The sequence below is a fragment of the Pygoscelis adeliae genome, unplaced genomic scaffold, assembly GCF_000699105.1.
Source record: "Pygoscelis adeliae isolate BGI_AS28 unplaced genomic scaffold, ASM69910v1 Scaffold227, whole genome shotgun sequence".
Taxonomy (NCBI): Eukaryota; Metazoa; Chordata; class Aves; order Sphenisciformes; family Spheniscidae; genus Pygoscelis; species Pygoscelis adeliae.
This window is the reverse complement of record NW_008825100.1, coordinates 4327648-4354438: the sequence shown is the minus strand read 5'-3', so window position 1 is coordinate 4354438 and position 26791 is coordinate 4327648. Positions and strand designations below refer to the sequence as shown.

The following is a 26791-nucleotide window of genomic DNA, read 5'->3' as shown; positions in this document are numbered from 1 at the left end:
CATGACTTGGTGTTTGTGGAGAGGCGCATCGGCAACCTCCGAACTTCAAATGTTCACCAAACAGATGGAAACTTCTCAGGACAGCTGTGAGGAGAATTTTTCCAGCCTCTCCTGTCGGAGTGCACAACGGTGATGCTTCCTCCGCAGAACAAAGGAGCCGGCTATGGAAGGTGAGATGCATCAGCCCTGGGGATTTACTGGCAGGTCAGGAAGCTTTGGGAAGGACTGGAGAGTTAGAGGGCATTTTTTTCTCTCAGCGAGGGTCCTGTCTAAGGTGAAAGTTAAAGCTGGAAGCTACAGCAGAGGGATTTTGTGGGTCAGAGAAATAAATGTGGGAGGGAAGGACAGGTAAGACTTTTTGATTCCTCAGAGGCCCCAAGACCCATAAAAGTCAAAACTAGATGAGAAAAGTGACTGCAAGTACCTGGTTGTGCATATTTCCTCTGCTAGCATAGAGTAACTCTTTAGAAATCTCTGCACCTTTCTGGTTGTCACTATCACGTACCAGTGCAAAGTTAAGCTGCTCTGAGAACAGAGCTCTGGAAAAGTGTGTATTTACTTTTATTAAGGATGTTGGGGATTAGTACTGGTATTGCAGAGCAGAATTAGTTGGATGGTGCAACCCCCTTCCAGGAAGGCACAACAGGGAAATTTTCCAAGGACAGCATGGAGAGCGATCGTGCTGTGTGCTGCTGTGATCAGAGGAGGTTAAGATGTTGTGGATCTAGAGGGCTGATCAACAGGGCAATCAGAGTGTCTCAGCCAAAGGAAGTTTGATTAAATGTGTTAAATGGGTCTATAGTGAAAATCTCTTGTTGGATATATGGGGCTGTCGTATACTATTCACCTCACATAAATTTCGGTGTCTTCTTGAAGCTAGTCATTTTGGTTCCTTTTATAGTGAATATATAGCAAAAAAGTACCTCCAGAACCATTTCACTCTGAGTTAAGATGGATTTGAATGAAAGGTTGTCTGACTGATCATCTGTCTATCTTCATGTACTGTCACGGAAGCAAAATTGCATTTAAAAAAAAAAAACCTTTTCATTGTTACTTCACTTTCTTTTCCCCTCAACTTTGACAATAGCAAAACAGACTGGGCAATAATTAGTCCTGTTTTGGTGTCTGGTTTCTTGTGCTCTGTTGCACAGTGGCAGGGTTAGGTACTTCAGGAAACTGCATCTTGGGTTTTTTAGAAGTAACGGAAACATTTTGTGCCTTTATTTTATTGCTTCGCTCAGTAGGTTGTAGCTTATTCTGCTCCCCTCCTAAGCAGGTACTACAGTTAACTATATAGAGATTTTTGTGCTTATCGGTAATACAGTCACGATTCTTGGCAAAGACACGAGTGTCTCGGCAGCACAGCGGGGTGGGGACAAGAGTGCGTGCAGCCCCCTTTCTCCCGAGTGGGCCTGTCCTGGGAGCTGAGGGCTGCTCCGTTGCACCTGATGAGACAGGAGTAGTTTATTCCTCTAACAAATAGACCTCTTCCTCTGTGTGTTTTCCCTGAAGTTATTTACACATGATGTTGTTTGCTTTGAGGTCTCGCACGCACTGTAATTTGCATATGGTGCTGGAGTTACTGACGGTTTGTTCCTTTGATTGCTGATTCTCACGGTCCTGAAATACGCCTTTAGCTGCCAGTGCAGTTGTGTAGCTGTAGGGGCTGTAACCCGAAAGGCCACAGGTCTGGTAAAAGCTGGAAGAGTTTTCTTCAAGACGCAGGGTATGAGTGGTCGTGTCCAGGTCCCCACCAAAAGACAGGGCAGGAGCCACGTGGCTTTGGGTCTGTTTTATGTCATTGCACTGGCCTGCAAAAGGGAAGGCTTAAACATAAATGAATGTTCACAGCTACCAGTCCTCTGCTCTAAAAATCTCAGTGGGGTGCAGTGATGAAAAGCCAACCCTGTGCATGCTTCAGGTCCGTTCCTCTGAAGGCATTTGCCTGGATGTATTCACATAAACAAAGACTGATCTTCAGTTACAAGAGTGCTAAAGGAAAACATCTAATGTATTCTCAGTATACCGCTAATGATTTGGGGATGGCCAACAATTTTTGTTCTCAAAAGGTACGTTTTCTCTAACTGTTTTTCTAATAAACGTTTTATAAGTTAGCAATAAATCTGTGCAAATCTGAGTTTGCAATGGAAATACTGGCTCCAAAATACAAAGTGTGTTGAGCTGTCTCACTTGTAATGCATGAAAGGCTGGGAAAAACCCAAGGCGACAAAGTGTTACCAAATGTTGGGTAGCTGTGGGCATGGTTTAAAGACAAAAAATTGTGTGGACATCTGTAGTTGGTGACATGTCCCCCTTCCCTGTGCCTTCAATTCTATGAAACTTTGGGCTCAGATGAGTGACTGAAGAGATGGGAGATAACATACGTTTAATTTCTTCAGTAGAGAAAAACCTAACTTGCTTTTCAGTCAAGTGCTAGGTTATGACAGAAATTAGGATGAATACTTGAAGAGGTGTTTCAGTATTTCTAGTGTATAATTTTGAATGTCGAGGTTCCCTGACACTGTGTGTGATGCAGAGAGCATGTGGATACAAGAAATATGCTCTTTCTTTTAGTGAGGGACAAATGAGTTATGATAAATGAGTTATGTAAATGATTATTCCCTCATTTGAGGAAAAATACAGTGCAAAGACAGTTAACTGAAGAATTCTAGCTTTTCTCCTAAAATCAGAACAATGGATCCTAACAGATACATTCACTGGTTCCTGATTTTCCAGGGGGATCTGATTCTCATCTCGGAGACCTGTAATAGAACAGAAGACACTCCAAGTCCATAGTTTCATTGGTGAAAACTAGTTATGAATGAGACTGGGAGTGGATGGATATCTCTGGTCTGTATGACCAAACTGACTCAAAGAACACATATTTAGGCCTTGATTGGAGAAAGTGCATATGCATTTGCTGAAGTCTCCCTGAAGCCAATGAGATTGAAAGCATAGTGTGGTAGGCTTTGAAGGGCTTTGAAAGGGGAGACAATGGTTGAGGCAAAACAAAAGAGCATGCCATCAAAGGATGTAAAGCAAAGTGACAGGAACAAAGTGACAAGCTAGGAAAATGCTCTTTGCTCCCACATTCTGAATGGCTATGAAATCAGCTTTGTACTCATTACAGCCGATGTAAAAGAACTAGCTATAAATGAAAATGAATGGCTTAGAGGCTGGTGTTTTGAGTTCATATGTGTAGGTGAGTGGCAGGAAGCTCAAGGAAGTGCCAAACTCTTCCAAGACATTGTGTGGATGGAAGAAGCAGGAGTCAGTGGTGGCCTAGAGGCAAGACCTTACAGTGAGGCTGGAGGAACCTGAGGACCACCACAAACAAGATGCTCTCCACCTCTGCAGCATTTGACATCCTTTGCCAGCTTCTAACCATGGCCAGACTGTTGTGAGAAGATATTTGAGAGGCAGGCTGAGGTTTCGATGTGCTTGGAGGGAATCAGGTCTGAACTAGGTCTATCTGTGAGTAAAATGTAGGAAATATTTAGTGGAGAGAAATCCCAGAGGCAACTGGGTACAGAGGATTGGATACAGCTTAGCTGTGAATGAGGAGGAAGATGGAATGAGGGTTACAGGCACAAGTGGGATTTTGTTTAGAGAGAGAGGCAGACCAAAGCAGACCGGGTTTGTGAGGAAAAAGAGCAGGGAAAAAAGAGAGAAAGGGCAAGGAGAGCAAGAAAAGGGGCTGTGACATATTTTAGAAGGTGGTTGGGGAGGAGTGAGGTGATTAGAGGAGAAGAGCAGATGAAACTTTAGGAGCAGGGAGGGAATTGTAGATGGGAGGTAAAGTACTTATCTTGTTTTGACTGTTTTCTCTAGGAAGAACTCAACCAGCTTGTGTGCAGAAAAAAGATACGGAGATAGGATATAATTATCATAGACATTAATATGCAACAGAAATAATGTACAATAACTACAAGATAAATAAGTAATAACTATTACTAGCAGTACTAAAAAGCTATATGTGTGTGTGTATACACACACGCTCCTATAAAAGGGTTCTATCCTGAAGAATTTATATTAATCCTTTGCATTTTGTCTTAAATCAGATAATACCAAGGAACAAAGGCAAACAAGGAGGAAGTACTTACAGAGTCTTCTCAAGCTAGCCTTAATGATTTGAGTCTTATGTAACAAAATAGTAAAAAAAAATATGTCTTTTTTTTGTGTGTTGTCTAGTGGCTACAGCAGTCACTACACCCCGAAGTCTGGTATAGCCTCTGAATGGCCATGGGGACCCAACAAGTGTGAATGCAGTTTCAAATGCTCAACCCCTGGCCTGGTTACCACCAAACACAGTTATTTTGCTTGACTTGCTTCGACTGCCCAGTTGCATGCACAAAAAGTGGTTCCTAAACCATTCCTCTGAGCCATAGCAACCTGCCGACATTTGCTAAAAGTTTACTGCTAGCCTAGGTTTTGTTCCAGTGAGTTTTGTGGACATGAGATGTGCTGGCATGTCAGCCTGGCTTGTTTTGTATGTGAAACAGATAATGCAGGGTGGCGGAGGATCAGACCTCCCCACACTTCCAGTCTTCCATAGGCTGTGGAGATACCACTGCTGGGTTTGAGAAGGGAGGTTTTTCCCTTAGCTTTTATAACAAGAGAATGAAATTAATTATAATGCTATTTTTTTCCTTTTTGATGCTGGCAGGTACTTGCCAGACCAAGAAACCAGGTCAGTTCTTGAAGGCTACCAAGCAAAAATTGCATGATATTCTGTTGGTGAACCGTTTTATATCTGTCTCAGTCATCAAAATACTTGTAGCATGGTAGACATAACTGCATAGTAAAGGAATGTGTACTCGGCAATATTGCCATTGGCAGGACATAAACACCTTAGAGTTTATCAGTGTTCTGGGAGATGTTTATTACTCAAGTCTTACTAAGTCCTTATCACAAAAGGAAAAAAATAGAGAAGTTGAAAGGTAACAGTTAGTTTCGCTTATCAGCAGAGGCAGGCATGGTAAGATTCAATCATTATAAATGCAGATATTTAAATGGAGATCTGTGAAGGTATGGCAAATCAACCACTTATACCAATGCATAGGTGCATAAGATCACAGAGGATCAAGGTGCTGATCTAGCCTGACTTTATAACACCAACAGAGGACTTTACTGTACTTAAACCCATCCACGTCCAGTGATGAGTCTTAGACTACAGCAGATCTTCTGGAAAAATATCTGAACAAAATGTCAGCTCTGCAGTGCTAGAGAGTCTATCGCCAGCCCCAATCCAGTGCTCTTCTCTGCTGAAACTGGGAGCCTTGTTTCTAATCCGAATTTCTCTAGTTTAACTTACTGCTCTTAGACTTTGCAGTTGGTATTAGGTAACTGTAATTGGTTTAGCAATAGGTTCTTGTAATGTCCCTTACCTCTGGGTCAAAGAGCATCTGTTAAAATTTTTTGTTGATTATATATGTATTAATATTACTGATCAAGTCATTCTGCAAACGCCTCTCTCTTAAGCTCTCTTTTGTTTTTCTCATGGATAGCACTGGAGCCTTTGCAATTTTCATCTTTCTGCTTGAACTGTGGACACCAGAGCTGGGCGTAATGTTCCAATAACAGTCAATTCAGGGTTAGACAGAGGCATTATAACCTCCCAAATTCTGCGTAGACAAACACATTTTTCGTTAGTTGTTTGGGTACTGGCAACCTCCATAGAGCTTGTCAGCCACTGTTTGCCCACCATAAACTTCAAGTTGTCTTCAGTCAGTATTTCTCAAAACACAGTCTTCATTTTAATCAATTGTTTTCCAGATGTGTGGCCTTGTATGTGGTTGCTTTGAAATATATAATCTTTATATCTAGCCCATCTAGGGATAGAGAGCAGGTCACTGGCACAAAGCAATCATCTTTATTTACCATGTCTGCAGTCATTTGTCACTGACAAACTTCATGACTTTGTATTTGTTTCCAGTCACTGATACTCAAAATGATTGTAGCTCTCTCTCTCTCATATGAATGTTTCCACCACATTGAGTAATACCGGTCAGGACTAATTTGTGCATTAAATGAGCTATTCCACTTCTTGTTTATTACTCGGGTTTGCAACGTTAGAATCTACACAATTAAGGAGTCTCTTCTCTTTGAGTCCCTTGGTACCTTGATTAATTTTAATCTTGACATCTTGATTTCTGGCTAAATGAGTGCTCATTTTCACCCTTGTCTTTTGTCATTAGCTTAATACCCTCCTGAATACTTTAGCCTGTCTCCTGAAAGACTTATTCCCTTCCACTGAAATGACAGCCAGTTGTACAGTCTCTTTTCTCTGTAGAAGATGGACCTGCACTGCTGAAAACGGAGGGGCTCTGCCTTTCTCCGCTTACGTAACCGTTAATTTTTGGAATCATATATAGCCTGTAACTTGAGTTGCAGCTTGCAGAAATGAGCGCTGTTCAGAGTATTAATTTAATTCTCCCTCATATAAAGTACCTTGCAAAGATTCTTGGTCGTTCTTGAATCTTTCTTCACCAGTGTGCTTGTGTCCTTGCAGACTAGGCTGTGTTGCAGTTCATGGGTACGTCCCATATCGCTCTGTCCTCTCCTACTGCATCGACTGTCAGGTATTTCAGCAGTTCTGGGATTTGCAAATGCTCCGTTACTTGTGAGCATGAGGCTGGACTCGATGACCTCCATAGGTCCCTTCCAACCCCAAATACTCTACGGTCCTGTCAGAAACTCTTCTCCCATTCCCATCTGGATGAATTTTTCTCCATTCTCCAGTCTGTGAACTGCCAACCATTTTATGTGGTCTGCATCCTGCCTTCAGCTGGCAACTGTAGCCTTATAAAGACAATATGTGTTTCTACCCAGTGTGGATAGCAGCTTGTGTGGTGTATGTGTTCAGCAGAGGAAAATGAGCCAATTGAAGTGTTGCGTTTTTGTTTTTAATTACATTCTTGTTTCCTTCCCAGGCTTCTCTCTTCTACATACTTACACATGTGCCTCTGGAGGGAGGATTCAATAGGCTGATGAAGTGAACTGGAATGTTTAAAAATAAACCAAAATTTTGTAATGAAACATGTTCTGAAAGAACCCAGTTGCTATAGGGATTTTTGCAAGGATGCGGTCCTTCATCTTTCATTGCTCAAAATAAAGGTTTCCCTTCCTTGAGCCAAATGAGGGTTTTCTTATCCAAGCTTTGGAGCCTGTTCGTTGTCATCTGGATGGACTAGTCACTACAAGACAATATTACTCATCCCACCCCTACATAAAGCAAACCCATTAAACTTCACTGCATGTGGTTTGTATTTGGGGTTTCATTCATGGGAGTTGAAAGTGCCCAAACTACTGCAGCACGGAAGTGAAACCCTGAGAGGATTCTTCTTCAGTCACCACCAGCCAAGAAAACATTTGCTTCCACCTTCTCAAAAGCCTTCTCAAATCTGTCTGATTTCAAGGCAGCTCTTTTCCTCCTAGCCAAATCTCCTGCATTGACTCTCACCCGCTCCGTGGAACCTGCATGAACATCTCTGTTCAGAATCAGTTTTGGCTCCACTTGTTTTATGTGCGATTTACTTTCTTGGTATCTTTTACTCATAAACCTGCTGAAAAGTCAATAGGTTAATTATTACTGTTTTGGAGTCTAATTTTGTTGTAAACAGTTTAACTGCTGGTCCTCCACCCTGGTCTTAATACAGTCTGTGTTTAGCTGTTACCCACCCTGGTATATCTGCCAAGCACCACAGATGTTTTATCTGACATGTTAGTTATTAACAGTTTCTGCTCTTGTTGGAGCATGAAGACTTGATGATGGGGGTTTTTTTGTTTCTTTTTTTTTTCTTTTTTCTTTTTCTATTCTGGTATGCAAACATTTCCTAAAATGAAAGCAATACTTTTTCATTAGATAAATGTGCACATATATAGGTAATTGTCTTTTTTTTTTTTTTTTTGCCTTTTTGGAAAAAAACCCATAAAATTCTATAACAGGAAATTGAAACTTCTTTGGATTTACATCAAAAAAACAAACTTAGACAACTCTTTTGCCAAAGTTCTCTCTCCCTTACAACAAAAACAAATAAACAAAAACCAAGTGAAGATTCATGGACCAGTTATAATGGTGACGCATCACTTTTGAGCAATTTTTGTTTACCTGGTGGCATCCTCCCATATTTTTGCAGCATGTTAACACAGAGTCTGAATGCAGGAGTGTCTTGATTATCTTCTTTGACGGTTTTTCGCATGTTGGAATTCGCATAGTAAAAATTTTCTCATGATAAGACATGTAGAATTGGCTTTGTAGAAGTACAAGCATGACTTTGTTTTCCTGTTCCACCACAAAAGGCTCTTCCCTCCAGCCCCCACTCCTCCATCTTCTCAGTTCTTCCAAAGTAAGAAACAAAGATAACTTCTGAGAGAGGGGAGGGAAAATCATGTACTCCAGCCTGCATGTCTCAGCATGGGCCAATGCTGAATCTGTGTCTGGCTTTGGGCTTTTATGTCTGCTCATATGTTTTGATGATGTATTGTAATTGTTTATAACCCAGCATCTGAAAGATAATTTCTGTTCAAGGCTCTAAGGTTGGCAACTTGAAAATATACTTGAAGTGGGGAAACGATTCAAATTTATCTCATTTTTTATAAATTGGTCTTATTTGTAAGGAAGCAGCAACATTAAAGTGACATTAGTGTTCATGAAAAATATGAACAGCGGGCTAAACCCAAAGAACAGGTGAAATGTGAGCTCCTTTATTCAATACCATCTCCTACCCAATAACCGCAGCCCAGAAAGTATATGGCTTTAGAAAGGGAAAAACCATTTATATTTCAATTCAGTGGCCTCAGTGTTGTCATGTGGTGCCATGGAGTGTCCTAGGATAGCCTGGTGCCTGGTTGCCAGTCCTGAAGGACACACATCTCCTGTAGGTCCTGTGTCCCATCTGTCAGCCCTGCCCAGGACCAGGGGTCCCAGGGTGCTGGGTGCCCCTGTGCAGACACCAGCATTGCATCCTTGCTCTCCAGGGCCCGTTAGTGTCTGGTCTCTGCTGGAAGGTCTCCAAGGAGCATCCAGCTGGTGAATGCCAGTTCTGGAGCAGGTAGCTGAATACTTAAAGACCTTCAAGAATGTGATAATTTCTGATCACCACCTCTAACTCCATTGGCCTTGTTTGATATAAGTGGAAGGCCACTGTGGTCATTGTAAGGAGAGACAGTGTTTGTGACTCTTTCTGAGGTGTATCTGACATTGTTTCCCTTCACGTGCCTAGCATTACACAAAGCAGTGGATTGAAGCAGTGGATTGTATCCTGGCATCTAGGTACTCCAGCTGTAAAGGGTGACAGAGCACGCTGGAGGGCTGAATTCCTCGGAGCTGTTTGCAGGGCATATTTCTTCCACCAGAAACCCTTGCATTTCTCCATTTTGCTTCCCTACAAGTTTCCTGAATGTTTTCTGCCTCTCTTCCCTCTGTGCCATGCTTCCCTGCCCTGTCCCTGCCATGGGATGTCCCTAGACATCATGCCGTGCCCTTTCCCACCCCAGCAGGGCTATGTATCTCTATCTCCCATGGTACCAGGTCTGTCTGCAGCCTCTTTCTTATTCTTTCCCATGCCACTCTTTTTTCTCTCCATAGGATTTGTCATTGCTTGCCTTGTGCCTGTACCTCCATTCACTCATACTCTTCAGTAAGGTCTTGCCTATTCTAGTCTGTAAGGTCATTCCTCTCTCCCCTTATTTCAGCTTCTTCTCTGTCTTCCGGGCTCTCCTCCATCTTCAGGAACCCCCTGCTCATTCCACGTCCAACCAATCATCCTTGCAAACATCCCTCCTTCTGTCATGTCTCCTTCCCATCAAGCATTTTTCCATACTTTGCTTCCTTTCTTTACCTCCCTGGACAGAGTTGTGCCGATTGGTGCCTGGAATATCCCTGGATCTTCTGGAGCTGGTTAGAGGTGATATTCCAAAATCATCACGTTACAGAGAAACACTGCCAAGCACCGGGCAGTCCTGGGCGCACTTTGACGCTTCACAGTAAGGCAGGAGTGGCTTCTTCCTCGTGCTTTTGGTTTGCCATTGCCATATGGAAATGGCAGATGGTGTTGATCAGGAAGTTAATCTAGAAGAGTATCCGTTTCATGCCGTACGCAAAAGATTTGTTCATTAAACTTAGAACTCTAATTTAAAGCCAATTAACAGAGTGATTTGAAGAGACTTGTTTTTGAAGTTCAAAAGAGATGCTAAGTCTCCGATTTCAGCCTTTGTACATTCCAGAACCTGTATAACTATTGCAGTGTTGCCAACTCTCCTGGGATTTTTTGCCTCCTTTTTTTTCCCCTTTTTTTTTCCCTCCTCATTTTTTTGAGTGATGGAACTTTTGCCATGAGCTAGAACTGTTTGGTGAAGCCTTATGAATGCCCAGCTTTCTTAGCAATTTTAGCCCTACATTTGGGGGTGGGTGGGCAGAACTTGTGTGTCTTTCTATCCTCTTTGCTGAAAGCCAGCACAGCTCCCTCCTCCCTCCCTTCAGCAGCCCAGTATTGCTCTTCTCTAAGCAGGAGTTGGGGAAGGAGGTAGAAAAACGGAAGAAGCCCTGAGCAGCTCTGTGCCCTCCTAACACCACTTCTGTCAGCATGGGGTCGTCTCTGCTTCCTTTCCTCCTTCCCCATAACATCTCCCAGAAGCAGGTATGGACCCACCACAGAAGCTTTCTTAAGCTTGGAAGGGGCAGCAGTGGCCTCCAAACAGACAGATACTGCTCTACACGTGCACACCCCAGCGTACAACACTGACTTCCATGTGTAATCAACCCTGTAGGATTGGCCCAAGCAGACCATTCCTAAGAAATGTCATGATGGGAAACCTTGTGTCAGGAGGACCCCAAAAGTGATTAATTCTGAATTATTATTTACGCTGCTTTTACCTTAGATTGATATTCTGTAAACACTTGTAGATCCTTCAGCAACAGACAGCGTGTTTAGATAGTCCCAACATTTATTAGCGGCATGTGTACAGAAAAAACTTTCTTTAGTAATTTGAAGCTGCTGCTGATATAAAAGAAAATAGAAGGGTCAAGTTTTGCTGTGGTATAGAGCCTATGACTTCACTGGGTTAACTGCTGCTACTTCCGTGTAATTGAGAACATAATTTGGCTCAAACCCTGGGAGGCTGAAAAGGATCACAGCAGCCACTGTATTAAGCCAATGTTCAAGACAGTTGGCTCACACTGAATTTCATAAGCAGATAGTGTATTCAGAAGGCTTTAGCTGTATGACACAGTCCACTGCAAAAGAAGAGATGGTGAGAGTATCTCTTTGTTTATTTTAACTATAAATGGCACGCCGGGAAAAGCTATCAAACGTGGTATTGCCCCTGCATGGGGGGCAATGTGGCGGAACGGATCAAGTATCTCTCCCTGTGGGTGCATGAGGACAAACGTGGCGAGAGCTGTGTGAAGGCTGCCCTCGGTTATCCTAGCTCCCATCAGTCACACCAGGAGCCGGCAGCAGTGGGTCTTTGTCCTGGCCGTGCTGCGGTAGAGGTGGTGCTGGTGTCAGCAGCCAACACACCTCCATTGTGTCTCCTGGGGGGTGATGGCACCTCACTGGCACCGCTGGGGCCGTGTGTGAGGAGGCCAGGTAGAGATGGACTTAAAATGAAGGAGAGGATAGACATCAGTCTGAGAAAGCGCAAAATATTCACAGAAGCAGAACGGCTGCTGGAGGCCTCCTTTGGAAATCCCTTCCTGCCGCTCCATGGGGCTGCCAGGCATGAAGGTGGCATTCAGCGACCACGGTGGCTTCTGGAGGATTAGACTTGTGTCACGTCACCAGTGGCACCTGCCCTCTGCCAGAGAGGCTCACTCTTGTGCTGGTATTTAGTCTTTGAGGAGAGGTGGCCAAAATTGGTGATTCATGTTTCACAGAAAAGCTTTGGGGGAAGAAATCTGTGTTCTGCTCTGTCAAGGGGAGGGGAGGCGAAGGGGGTTTCCTGATGAAAGAAAAATCCTGAAGAAGGAAATAATGCCTTTTCAAGAAGAGGGTGATCGGGGGGATCTCTCTGATGAGTATCTGACTATTCCCAAGTTTGCTGGCAGTCCCTCTCAGGCTGATGCCCTCCAAAAGAGACAGGCATTTTGGGACAGCACTTTCAACCATTCCTCGAGCACTTAGCGGGAGGGATTGTTTTATTAGGAAAGTTTACGGCTTCTTGTTTTCCCTCAAAGGCAAATGTGTTGTTTTTAATTCTGTTGGGATTTCTCCCTTTTAATATACAACACAGCTGTTAAAATAGCTGGGGTTGTCTAGGGCAAATCATATAGCACTTTCCTTGTTCAGATCTCAGATGGCTGCCTTTTTAGTGTCGCTGCAGAATTATATTACAGGGCATATGAATAGTGCTGGTATTAGTGTCAAAATCAATTACCCAACCCTCCTCCTGCAGAGAAAGCTACAAACCTTAGGAACAATCTGAGTAATCCATTCTGGGTTTCTAATTCTGAGTAATGACGGAGGGCAGAGACTTGTGCTTGAGTAAGTGCACAGGGTCTTTCTCCGTATAGTCACTCCTAAATGCATGCTCTTTACAGGAAAAAGCAGGCTCCCTGTGAAACCCTTTTTCATGCCAAATGGCTCGCTGCTAAGATTAATCTGTCATTGAATTTATAAATTCTGTGTGGCACAGAGCAGCGGAAAAAGTTTAGCATTGAACAGAAAGCAAACTATGTATTGCTTAAAAAATGAATGTAGTGCTCCTGGATGGTGTGGATTGACTGCCTCCATCAATATATCTTCTTATACTGGTAATAAAAATACTTCCATAGCCTTGTGCCTCCGAGGATCTCAAAGCACTTTGCAAATAGGGCAAAGTGCTATTTCCTATTTTATGGCTGCGGAAACCGGCTGCGAGAGAGGTTAAGCTTTTTGCCCAGGGACACAGAGGAGACTGTAACAGAGCTAAGATGGGAACCTAAATCTCCAGAGCTTCAGCGCTGTGTCCTGGTCACACACCACACCAAAGTGTGATGGGGGGAGTCTGCTGGTCACTGCCTCTCAGCCATCATCCATGAAACCTCAGGAGATGGGATATGAAATTGGTGTTGGTGCTCCTTCGCTCCGTGGTCTCTGTCCCGGTCTGTGGGTGGAGGTGCTGAGCAGGGCAGGATCCAGCCAGGGAGGATGCCTGTGTCCTCCTGGGCTGCGCTGGTCAGGTCTGGTCGTGGGTGGCTGTGGAAGGAGAATGACTTTTGGTTGCTGTTGACTTGGGGAAAAGCTCGGAGCCTCACATCCAGCCTACCCTGCCCCAAGCACCTTTACAAAGTAAAAATAATTATAAACTTGTTACACTAAAGCCTGTAAGATTAGAGTAGTTGCATTCTTTTTTTTTTTCTAATCCAGTATTTGAGAAGGATTTACCTCTTTAATACAACCATTTATTAAACACTTGTTTGTTTTTTTTTTTTTAATTCATAATTCATTTGAAAAGAAAGCGTACAGCTACAAAGGCCAGTTTTTCAAATACAGGCCTGGTCTCTTGTCAAATTCCGGTTGGATAAATGACACATCTGAAAAACGGGGTCCCTCCTGAGGTGTCTGTGGCAGGGATTTAGAGATCTCATTTCAGGCACCTCTCTGGAAAAAAGCATGGCTCTAACCTGCATGTTTCACAGGAGAACGATTTCTATTACTAGTTTCTTCCTTCCCCTCCCTGGCTGCTATGCTTTGCAGCCTGCAGCCCCCCAAGGATGCTTCCCCCATGCATGAGGCTGCCCCAAGGGTCAGCGTAACCGGGGAGGGGGGAGGCTGGGAGGGGTGCAAGGGCGAGCGTCTGGTTTCAAACAAAAGTGCAAAGCCTTGAAAGGAGGGACTAAGAAGAAACAGGTGGGGGGCTAGTAATATAGTCTCTGAAGTTTATTTGCTTAACGAACAGAAGCCCAGGCTGTCAGACCTAGGTCAAATACTCCTCCGGTTTGAATGTATTTATTTCATACGTGGTCTGTAACCCAACCTGATTTCTGGATTAAACCGCTGTAAAGTCCTGGCCCCCAGGAACCTATCCCATGTTTGCCATCAAGCCCAGCACATGCTGGGGCAGGACCTCAGGGGGGGCCACCTCAGTATTCACTGGAGCCTTGTGTCATCAGTAAACCCTGTAATTGTGGGTCCTGTCATTTCCAATGCAAGCTTCGCTGTTTACAGCTGCAAATCGTGACCGCAGATCCATCACTTAGTGGTCCCATTAATGCGAGCCATGCCTGAAGGCTCCCAGGATAAGCTGCTTGGGCTGCAGCACACAGCTGCTCGGTAGGCCACCATCCTGCTGCAGCCCAGGCGGTGGTGGCAATGCTGGAGGACCACATCCACCATGTGCCAGGTCCCTCTGAGGTGCCAGCAAGGGTGGCTTTGTACTTACAGGAAAGTTTTGAAGTAGCCGTTGAGTGGAGGAGAAAGATTTAGGATAGCTTGTCTTGAACGGTAGTGCAACATGGAGGATCTCCAACAGTGGGTGCGAGGGAGTCTGGGCGCCTGGGGCTGCGTGCTAAGCCGTGGAGCTTATCATGTAGTGGGGAAAGGGGGGTTTCGCTTTCCTGCTTGTCTGTCCTGAAGTTACAGCACAAAACTGCTTGAAAACCAGCAAAATAGCGAGAGGAAAAACCCCAGCCACAAAATGAAGTGCTTATGCCAGAGTCACAGACAACTAAAGGGTAAGAGTTACAGATCACACATGGGAGTTCCTGAAATCTTCATGTGCTTTAAAGTTTTTAGGAGTGTTAACTTTTTAATCCAAGATGTTCAGGAGTCAGTTAATCCTCCAGAGTGAAGGGAGGGAAGTTTGAGCTGGCACAATGGCAGTAAAACTACCTGCACACAAAAAACAGTTTTCTGGTTTCCCAGACATTTTTTGGGTGATCCCATTATTCCTATAAGATAAACAACCCATGTGCTCCAGAGTATCTCAGGAGCTGAAAAAATATGCATATGAAAATTTACATGTGAAAAATTGCAGATCTGCATTAAAATTAAAAAGGAAAGGAGGAATTAGCAGTGGGTTTTCCCAAGACCAGCCTGAGGCCGGTAGTGCCGGGTAACTGTTTGGGTTCTGTGAAAACAGGAGTCATGTGGAGACATTTGAAATAAAGCAAGTTAAAACGGGGCAAACCAAAGTATCTGCAGTCAGAAAATAAGCATGCCTCCTCATTTAAGAGAAGCCCCATCTTTACATTAAATTTGGGATACATATATGTTTGCTTTTGGGAGACGAGATATATTTGAGTCATGCAGAACAAACAATGAAGCTAACAAAAAGTTTAGGAGCTGTTATTTTTCATGGACTTAATTTAAAAAAAACAGGTTCTTTGTGCTTTGGTATCTTCTTGTTTCATGGAGCTTTCACTGGCACTTAATTCACCATTTGTAATGGGGGTAAAACTGTAGCTGATTTTCAGATGTGACCAGTCAGGATAGAAGAACTTGCTTGAGAGAGTCAGGAATCAGTGGATGTTAGTCCTCACCAGTGAGAGCTGGATGGGCTCTGGCAGACCTGCTGTGGCTTATCCGTAAGCACCATTGAAACGTTCTGGTCAGGGCACTGGTTCAGAACCAGCGCATACAATAAGCACCAACTGGGGAGAAAAAAAAAACAACACCTTAAATGTATTTTTATTAAAAGTTTTTAGCTGACTCAGATTATGATGGGCTAGGTCACGTATAGGATGGACAGATTGGTTTTATACATGCTAAATTTTTGCGTCTCACCTGTCCTTTAATTCTGGAAAGCCCTTTGGACCGGTCAGCTTTATTATCCAGCCCAAGTTTAAGTGGGGGAAAAAATGTATTTTGGTCCTGATCCTTTTAAGTCTTCAACTGCCTGAAGGCAGCGGGGTGTGAGAATACCCATCCCTTTGCGGGGTTGTGCCCTTTCTGCCTGTACTGGCTGCGCTGCTAGATTTAGAAACCCAGGAAATCCCAGTTTACCTTTGAGCTCTGCCGAACCACCGGCTGCTTCCTCGTGGAGCTGATTTTGCCTGTTTTGTGAGTGGTGACTAGAATCTGGTTTTGTTTTATGTCCTGTAGGGTTGCTGAGCTGGAAGATGCACGTTTAAGATGGAAACTTCTGCTTCAACTGCTGCTGGGAAAAAAGAAGGAAAAGGTGCAGTTCTGGAGGGGAATGGCTTTACGGAGACGGAGAAGAAACCCACTCCTTTAGCAGCTGCAGGAGCAGCAGTGGCACAAGGAGGTACTTTATGTTTTCCACACTTTGAAAGCAGCAGGGGTGTTTTTCATTAGACTGTAAGAATTTAATAACTATGGTGGCATCTGTCCTGCTGTGAACACGCTGAGTTTATTGGGGTTCTCGGCTGTCGGAGGTCACAGGAGTGGGAAGCTGTGTCACTGCGTGGCATCCAAACATCACTGCACCATGATAAGTCACCGCTGCTCCTAGAGAACTGGATTGGGGTGAGGGAGAGGATGGGTGGTGAGAGGTGGCCGTCGGAGAGTTGAGGCATCCCGTCACTGCTTGCCACTGGCCGACCGGTGCTGTGTGGTGTAGGCAGCATGGTGCCTGCTGCTCCTCCATGGAGGAGTTAAAGGGTGGCTGGCGAGGCTGGCTGGAGCTGGGGGAGCGCCCTGTTATCATGGTTGGGGAGGGGTGTTGTGCGCTGGCTGTGATCCTGCTAATGAGCTAAACAGACTGCACTGTCTTCAGCCATTGCTGCTGGGATTTCATGGTTAGGGAGGAATTCGGGATTGTCCAGCCCCAATGCAAGAATGTTCATAAAGAACCCCCCCCATTTGTACCGTTCCTCTTAGTGTCAGAAATAGCTCAGGTCCTGATTTCTTTTTCTGTCAGCGTTTTTGGGACGATTTTGGTCGTGCTGGTTTTGAAGTCAATTGGGAAGCTCTCGTGGACCCCCACGGGCATGGGGTCATTTTTGGCAGGTGTAACACCGGTGTGCTGGGGGACGTGCAGGTGTGTTGCTCCTGCCTCCTCTCGCCCACTACAGCAGGCAAAATACAGCCCCAGAAACACACATCCCTCACTGGCACACATGTGCTGGTGGATCTCCAAATTGGTGCCAGGGCTTGCCCACCTTCGTGGTGGCTCCAGCTGTGAGCAAGGCTGTGCCCGCCAGGGAGGCACCACACTGCCCTTGGTGGGGACTGGGACTGAGTGTCCTTTCTGGACAGGGCGTAAGGAGACAAACTTAGAAGGGGCTGCACCAGCTTGGATGTGACAAGAGACATCCCAGCTGTGTAAACTTTGCAGGCAGCTTTTTTTCCCTCTTTAAAATATACCTTATTGCTAGCCAGAGTCTACCTCAAAATGAACCCTTCCCCTCCCCTTCCTTCACTGCAGGGTGGTTTCTCATCACCCCAGGAGAGCAGCATGTCTCCTCTGCGGGCTCCTCTGTTTCTTACACAGCTCGGCTGGAGAGTTTGTTTTCTGTTGGCTGAGTTTTGAAGATAGTTCCCAGCCCAAATTGCTTAAATCTGCTTCATCTATCCTTCCTTTTCAACACATTTGTTACTCAGTTTTCATTTCCACATTGACCCGGGAAGATTCAGATGTACAGAATAAGGCAGCAGCTACTAGATTATAATCTATCAGATTAGTTCATGTGTTTGATAAATTTTGTTAGTCTTTGTTAGCCAAAGGAATGTTTTTCTTAAAAAGAACTAGAAGATCTTTTACACAGAATTGTTTGGAGCGAAACACAATTTCATGCTGCTGAATGGGTTTGAGCCACCTTCCTTGTGAGCACTGTGCAAAATGGCAGAAAGGAAGGCTCGTCGGGCAGCAGAAATAGGGGAAAGGCAAAGACAGCAACATGCAGAAGTTTGCCATCCTCCAGCAGATTTTGATCCCTGTTGAAGAAGCACAGGCTGTAGGAACCTTGAGGCCGCCCACTGGAGGCATCATCTCAGTGACTGGCAGATCCAAAGGGCTGATTGGCACCAACAAAGACCAAGCATGTGCTAAAATTCAAAACCCACAGACATGCTGTTGTGAATAAACACCTTCTCCCCACTTGGCACTTGCCTTGGGAGTGCCTCCGCCGAGGAAGCAGTCACTGCATTTCCAGAGATGCGATGGAAATGATGATGCCCCCGAGGTGGAGCATCCATCGGCCCATTTGGCACCCCCGGAGACTTGATTGGTTTTTAAGCGTCCGGTATTACATGTCCCGTTAGCAGTTCTGCTCTCGCCTTTGGAAAGAATGATTTACAGGCTCAATATTTCTCCTTTTATTAAGAGGAAGTGGAGAAGTAAGTGAAGGATTGTTTGAAGATGTCAGGAGAATCGTGATGAAAGCATTGTGTAATGAGATGTAAAGAGCGAAATCTATGTCATGCTGTGAAGAGAAGTGCTCATAAATGACCTAAAATGGCTAGCAGCAAAGAGGTGTGCGATCGGACACCGGCCCCGGGACTCTGCAGGTAATGCACGTGCTCTTGTGGTTTGGAGGGCTTTCCTTTGAATTCTGGCTAGATATAATACATGCTCCTGAAAGGGAGCAGCGTGGTGTGTGTACTTATAAGTAGAAAAATTAATACAAAGTCATCTTATAACATCAGTTAATTGCAAGGTGTGATTTAGCAGATAATAACAAAAAGGCTGGGTAGCGATTAAACTGTACTTACATGGTATTCATGCTAATGTAACATATTTGCTTCACTAAACTAGTGTAATTACTTATAGCAGGCCAGAAATATACATATTTATGCTCATATTCTTACAGAAGAAAGCAAACGAGGCATGGAGATTAATTACACTGTTCAGCGTGAGGAGGGGAGGGCCTCCGAGCTCCCCACCCTGCTTTGGGGCCATACGAAGAAGTCTTTATTCTCATCCAAGACAAACTCTTGATTTTATTTATTGTAGAAGTTTTATTCTTTGTACTAGCATGTGAGAAAGTGGCAGCAAGGCTCATCTAGTGCTGCAGATCACCAAGCTGCTCTCCAGCGCCAAACAAACATAATTTGCAACACATTTCTTCTCCTTTATTCTACTGAGTCACACAGATGGAGTGCCAACATAGCATGTTTCTCAGATCATAAGGTTTTCTTTTTCCCTTGTAGAAACGAATAGATTCATAAGGTTTTATTTATAATTAAGGCAATTGAAGCAATAAACTGAATATTAGTTAAATAATTGAGTAATAGCTATTTTATTATATTATTATTTAGACTATATTATTATAAGGTAATAATATGTCCAGTTTCCATTTCTAGTTCCCTTGCTTTGGATATTTGTCCCAAATGTTTGCAGCCTTGAGCAAATTAAGTTATGGCTGTAGGAGAAGAGATGGGTATTGTTGATGCTGTAAGTGGAGAAGAGGCCTTTCATACTAACAATCTGCATCTCATATTTTTAGTCTACTGAAGCTGCCATTTTAGAGATCTTCTGTGACAATCTTTTATAGTAACTCATTGATCAGATGTTCAGAAATTGGCCTCGCAGAAATGACATCAGGGAAGTCTCTCCTAATTTTCTGTTATTCCATAAATCATGCCGGCCAAGAAGCTCCTCTCTTCTGTTTCAATAGGTGCGCGTGTGTGTGTGACAGAGATGGAAGCCAGTTTTAATGACAGTATGTAGGAGCTTTAGACAGTCAGACCTGCAGAAGAGCCTCTCACTTTCAGTGCCTCCACTTCTGGAAGGGCGACTCATAACACTTCATGTTTAGAAAAGCCTTTTGCTGAGTTCAAAAGTGCATATCGCTGCATAGGGCGAGAGGCTTTGGAGCAGAGCACCACGTGAGTGAGACTGGGTCGGGTCCTCCAGGCTAGCACTGCGACATCCTCCGTGTCAGCACGCACGAGGAAGCCCAGGAGCATGGCTGGAGGAGAAATTTAAATGAGCCACTCTTTGAAAGGCAGAGATATTTAGGAAGATGGGTTTCTCATCTTGTAATAAAAATTAAATACAAATTCTCCTAAATGCTAACTGCCTGACTTTAACAAGGCCCAGAATGCACCTTTCCCTCTCCACCCCACCCTCAGCATGACACAAACACCAAGTTCCCAAATTGATGGTGTTTATGTTTGAAACATTTTTCTGATGTCTGGCTCTGTCAAGACTAATTTTAGCATTTCTAAAGCTGGGTAAAAATACAGCCTCATTACTTTGATGTCAGAGCATAGTTTACTATTAGTATATTCTGGGGTTTATCATTTTAGTCATGTTTAACACGGCTGCAGCAGGCATGCACTATTAAATCTGGCTTATTTTACATTCCTGTCCGAGATTATTTATTTGGAACAATTTCCTCTCTATCAAAAGACACGGCTAATGCTGAGTTTTAATGTGTTATTTACACACAAAATAACCTATTTACAACTCAGTATCTGCCGCAGGGAGAATGAATGGGGCAGTGCTCCCTTCATCCTGTTGTATCTGAGTTTAACAATCTGGATTGCTAATAGAACCATTTATCACGGGGTGGTAATTTATTTTATGTTAGCTGCACAGGTCTCCCTGCCTCTGATCTATGGAAATACTTTGTATATAATGAAGTTCAACAAGTCATTTGGTGTAAACATGGGGAAACCAAGCTGCAGAACCAGTAAGACTCTGGCTACACTTTTTTTCCAGGAGGTAACGACTCTCCTCTGATATTAAGGCTTCAGTTGATGAAATACAGCTCTTCGCCCCGCGTGTGCTGTAAGGGCAGAGTATGGGGCTTTTCTGCAGTGGAACAGAGATTGGGATGGAGTTTGGTCACTTGATTTATGGGCTGGAGGGAATGCTCAGTGCTGCAGAAGTAGCACACTCAGCCCTTTCATAGGCAGAGAAGGGCAGGGAGCACCTCCCATCGCTCTCCAGAGGTCTTCTATAAGCAAGCCCTGAGTGGCGCTGGCAGGGAGTCCTTGTGCAGTTCAGCTTGTCTCAGTGCTGGATTATGGGAAGACCATGTAAATGAGGAGGAGGAAATACCAGCATCCCAGCAGACCTCAGCGCATTGAAAAAATATATAGTTTGTGTGGCCTGAGACTCAGACAAATTAGGAGAACAGCCCCTATGAAGTCATCTCCTCTGTCCACGCAGGAGGGGCAGGGATCTTCTCCAAAGAATGTTTTTCATTCAGTTGTTCACATTTTCCAGGAAAAGGAATATAACCAGTACAAGCACATTCTTAGCTTCCCTGCCCTGTATTGCTTTGCTGTATACAACTTAAAACTTTGAGATACGCAGTTAACAGAAAAGTCTGGGTTGGCTGCGGGAGGGAAGGGGGCAAGTGGTTAAAACAGAATGGTGGGAAAATCCCAGAATTTAGACTGCTATATTCTCCTGACAGCCACTGTGTGTCTACTGCATGTAGCTCAGTGGCCCCCACCTTGGGTAGGGCTTCAGTGCAACACTGCTGTAAGAGTGACAGCAATTAAGAAACGTATTTCTTCCCTAAACATTTCCATCAGTCTTTTATAAAAGTAATTCTGTTGGGTCTTAAAGTGGGTTTCTTTGTCACCATAGCCCTTCTGGCTGGCCAGACTCCCTACAGGTCTCTCTTGTGTACCCACTCGTGTTCCTTTGGGAAGCCGGAGGTCTCAGATGCTTAGACTGGTGCAACGCTGAGGCTGTTCCTCGGTCGTGGGATATCAAGGCCTGTGACTAGCTGCTAGCTTTGAATCACACTGGTTGCCTGACATCTGCTTTTTGGGATAGTTTAGAGGAATCCATGTAGAGATGGATGAAGGTAAAGCCATGCTGCTCCATTTTTATGTTCAATGAGCAGTATCTGGTGTGCGGGCATGGCAGAGAGCACTCTGGGAGCAGCAGCTTTATTTCTTCAGCTACATGGGACAGAATTTTAGTAGCTAAAATTGCCACAAAATCCACGTCTTTTCTTCTGCCTGCCCTCTTTCCTCTATTCATGGCTTGCAACGCTGAGTCTCTCTAGTCTCTTCTCTAAAATAGTCAGCAATGCATCTTTAGGGTAACACTTTCCTTTGCCTAATCAAGTGATTGGAATCCTACTTCTTGGCCACTTGTTTTTTTTCCCCTCATGGGGGAAACCCCCTTCCCGAGCCCCTGTACTGGGTTTCTTTGTGTGGTAGCCGGCCCTGTGGGCAAAGGTGGAACCTCAGAGTGGAAACCATTAATGTTTACGACTTTTTGATTCACATTGCATAGCCCTTACAGATGATGCCAGAGTCCATATCACCAAAGCATTTGATGATGCAGCAACTTTATAATATCAGCCAGCATTCACTGATTGTACACAGCTCCCCCAAATTGTCATACCAAAGATTCCTACAATTTCAGCCCATTACAGATGCCGAGGTACTTTGAAGACAGAGCAATTTAATCTTATCCCTAACCACATGGGAGGATTGCACGCCAACTTGAAAAGCTTCTAAGAGTTTAAAATGAAAAAAGGTATTCTTCACAGGCTGGTTCTGGCACTGGTGATCCCAACCACTAAGTACCACCTGAAAGACCATTGTATTTTGTGAGTGTATTATTATTATCATTAATAATAGTTGTAATAATAATAGCTTCCACTTTCCTATTATTTTGTAAGCTCCAAAAGCTTATTCTGGCAAGTACTGATACATCTTCTTTTCCGTGGATCCAGTTTAGACTTCAGTAAAGTGCCTCTCAGAGGGTACCTAAATATAACCTTTTTAACTGATGCTAAACTTACCTATTTGTGGGTTGGTCATTTATAGTCAAGTAAGAAAATCCTGTGGTGATAATGGATTATATTTATCATGGTGCTTTCCTGGACTGTCTCCTCTGCGCTGCGAGCATGTCCCCATAGTTTTTAGTCTCTTTGGCAGTTTTTGCCTGAGCATCTGAGAATTTGCACAGGTTCTGTAAATTAATTCTCCCAACACCATCCATTAACCATGGCATTTTATCCTGCCATAATCATGGGGGACCAGGAATAGGACTTGTTTTGTCTGAGGTTGGCTGCCTAAATGTTAGGTGTCTAGTTTGGGATCCCTTTGCATTAGAGTGGAGTAAGGCACGTTGTGGAGGTGACTGCTTTGTTCCCTTGAGGGCTTCATGCCTGATTTGAGGTGGCTAATGTTAGGTGGACAAAATCCCAGGCTCCTTAACTTGGCCGAAATTGCAGAGTGGGGTTCAAGCAAGGAACCAAGGTGGGACTAAATTAATGCTTTAAAGCCTTTCATTCATGTTCATCAGTCCGTAGCCTGATGAGCAGTCTGAGAGCCCTGACTGCCAGCTCTGAACTGAAATCTCACCCCGTGGCTTCTCAAGTCGGAGGCAAACTCGACACCCAAGTGTCAACACAGCCAGGAGAGCTGCTTCACAGAGCTGCTCCAGCTTTACACCAGCATTGACAAAACTAGTGTTTTAACAGCCCATTCAGAGAGATGGGCGATTTAAAATCCCCACTGAAAAGACAAGGGAAAAATCTAGTAAATTCTAAAGGCTACAAAAGACTCCGAAAAATAACCCAAGTGGAGGAAGGCTATTAATGCAAAAGTAAATAAGCAACTAGAGAGGCCAGTTGTGTAAATCACTTTAAGGGGAACAAGTCTTAGATAAAATCCATTCTTTTATCACACAGATTAAGTCTTCCTTTTGACGCTAAATAATTGATAGGGTTTGGCAGAGCATTCCACGGCTGCCTGTGCGGAGCAGTGGGACTGCTCCCGGGGTCAGATGAGTGGCAGAGAAAAATGTTCTTAGAAATGCTGTGCATCCAATACCAGCACCGAGAAATGGGGCTTGTATTCCTGGCAGTTCCTAAAGAATTTCTGCATGGCCTTCAGAAGGCAGCCACGCACCTTGAAGCAAAAGGAGGACTTGGTATTGCTCGTCTCCTCCTTAAACTGCCCCCCATGAAACCAGGTGGTCTGTTTTCATGTTTTCATGTGGTGATGAACGAGGTGCAGAGGCCTGTGAGGACAATGCCTGTTCCTCTGCACCATTTTTAATTCTTTTTTAATAAGAGAACATGAACTGTGCTGTCTGGTGACTTCTGGGAGCCCAGGTCCTGTGGGGGGTTCTCTCACCTTGGCCAGCCCCAGTAGTGCTTGTATACTTCAGCCTCTTGCACTTCTCTCCACACATGAGCATTCTGGTAAAACAAGGAGATATCATTGCTCCCATTCTGCAGACAGGGAGCAGAGAGGATTTTCCAAGGCCAAAGTGGCTGTAATGGGCTTAGCTGTTTCAGAGAGATGTCAAGGACTGGTTATCTCTGTGACTTCAGAAGTTCATAGGTGGTGTACATGAGACATCCCTGGTGGTACAGAGGACTTAGCCCAGGTCCCTTGGGTCACCATATCCACTAGCAAGTCCTTCCTCTCTCACTGTGTCCTGGTTTTGGTTGGGATAGAGTTAATATTTTCTTCCTAGTAGCTTGTGCAGTGCTGTGTTTTGAATTTAGTATGAGAATAATGTTGATAACACAGCGATGTTTTAGTTGTTGCTAAGCAGTGCTTACCCTAGCCAAGGACTTTTCAGCTTCCCATGCTCTACCGACTGAGAAGGCTGGCGGTGCACAAGAAGCTGGGAGGGGGCACAGCCAGGACAGCTGACCCAAACTGGCCAAAGGGACATTCCATACCATGTGACATCATGCTCAGTATAGAAACTGGGGGAAAGCTGGCCGGGGGGGCCACTGCTCAGGGACTGGCTGGGCATCAGTTGGCGGGTGGTGAGCAACTGCATCATGCATCACTTGCTTTGTATATTTTACTATCGGCTTTTGCTTTGCCTGCTCAACTGTCTTTATCTCAACCCACAAGTTTTCTCACTTTTACCCTTCCGATTCTCTCCCCCATCCTACCAGGGGGGAGTGAGCGAGCAGCTGGGTGGTGCTCAGTTGCTGGCTGAGGTTAAACCACGACACACTGATATGCCATGTAATCGTGGTTGAGTGACACAAATTCTAATGTCCACCTGCCAAATGGAGGAGTTGTTTCTTTCCCCTCAGGAGAGTTGAACACAAGTTGTCTATGCATCATATAGTGCCTTTGAGAACACCACGTTGCAGCAGTCAGTATCATTCCTTTTGGGTGTATAAAAGTATGAAAATGTTGAGTAGCACTAATAGGATTTTACTGAATTTAAACTCATTTTTGGTAGTGCCTCTGTCCAGTACTTAGCACAGTGGGCTCATAATTAGGGGGTCACAATTTTTTCCAGAACCAAGTGGGACATAACTTGCAGAAACCTTAAATTCTGAAATAAATCAATATCCCATGAATTCTGTGTGGGTTCTATGTTTGGCAGGATGTTCTCTGACCTTAATGGTAACGAGAGAGAATAAACCTCAGCCAAGATTATAAGTTTAGCTCATACCGTGAAGGAATGAAGTGGATATAGTCTCTTCATGCTGACTGGTTTAGGATTACATTAAACTTGTCAGCTTACCTGTGTTTGGAAGTGACCCGCACCACGTGTTCTGTGACTCCCATAGTGGTGTTGGGTTGAAATCCAGCAAACCTTGGTGGAAAGAACTGAACAAAAGTTTGGGTACATAGGCTGACTGAGTCCAAAATGAAAATAAAAAAAATAACCGAGTGTGATCCCACGTGAACACAAATGAAAAAGATTTCACACAAACTTGTCTGAAATCAATTCTGCCTTTTCTACAGTCTGTCAGAGAGCTCCATGGGCTTTTTCTCCTTTTCTTTTTTACACCTCTTTCCTTCTCCTGGAATCCCAGATATTTTTAAGACTGTATTCCATTGAAAATGCTTCCAATTGTAAGTAAATTGTAAATAAGAACAGGAGTATTGCAAGCAAAATATTTATATTTACTGCCACTAATATCTGATTTTTAAAATACAGCAACATTTGCAGGGATTGAATGGTGCTGTTTTGGCCAGAAAGCTGTTCTCTTCTCTTACATGGATCAGCTCCTGACTCTGACAGATTTTCAAAAAAATCACAGCTTGCAACAGATGCATCCTTAAGTAAGCAGTTAAAGTAGATGTTTTGGTGACTTCAGTTGTATTGATATAAAAGATCAGTGTGTGAGCATTCCTGAAAACCATCCAACAGAGAAGGTATCCTTCTGTAAGCCCCTGGCCCCGTGTGCACTGCTTCAACAATAGTTTAATCATTTAAACAAAACAGAGAGACTTCTGCACCTAACAAGATGTTCCAAGCCTAAGGAGTGTGGTAAGGGCTCAGCACTCCTTACCCTAGGTCCAAAGTGTTGGGAAATGTTTAGGTTTTCCCCAAGTGAAATTTTTGCTCTGTTTGTGATGGGAAAAAATTATCTTTCTCTGCTCTGTTTTTCTATTTGGGGCTCACCTTGTTTTATGGCTGCTCTTTGTGGGATGTGGACAGCAGTGACAGGGGAACCAAGCAGCTGCCACTTCTGCGTGCTGGCTGTGTGAATACCGGTGTCCTGCATGAATGCGTAGAAGTGCCTTCTTTATAAGGCTTGAGGTTAAGCAAATCTCGTTCATATCAGTTCTCAGGTAGAGCTGGTGATGTTCTTTCTGAGGCATTTACAGCCACACTTTAAAGTAAAAACAGAGAAACATAAAGGTGAGGACTTTAGGCATTGGTTTGCACATCCCATTTTAACGAGAGGAATTATTATGTGTTGTGGGAAGCTGACCCGCCTCCCAGAGGCTGCTTGTGTGAAGGTACCCAATTTTTTGGTGGCTTCCTACAGTGAGGGCACAGAACTGAGCCTGGGGAAAATTAGTTGCAGTTCCTGATCCAGCCCCAAACTTCCTTCGTGATTTTGGGAAAGCTGCTTGACTTCCCTTCACTGCCCCATTTATATAATGAACTTGCGTTGTTCTTTGGGCCTCGAGGCCCATCCATCAGCATCTGGTTAGCATGTTTATGGCATTGGTCATACTGAAGCACTTAACGGGTCAGACTGCATAGA

At 44.1% G+C, this 26791-nt stretch overlaps 1 protein-coding gene across 1 annotated transcript in view; it reads left to right on the top strand.

Annotated features, from left to right (window-relative positions):
- The first annotated feature begins 16025 nt into the window (after positions 1-16025).
- The window catches only part of GLI2 (GLI family zinc finger 2), a 144783-nt gene continuing 134017 nt past the window's right edge, over positions 16026-26791 (top strand). Inside the window, exon 1 of the mRNA XM_009327147.1 lies at positions 16026-16188. Within this exon, the coding sequence (XP_009325422.1) occupies positions 16056-16188 (133 nt within the window). The 5' untranslated portion in view covers positions 16026-16055. The remainder of the gene's footprint in view (positions 16189-26791) is intronic.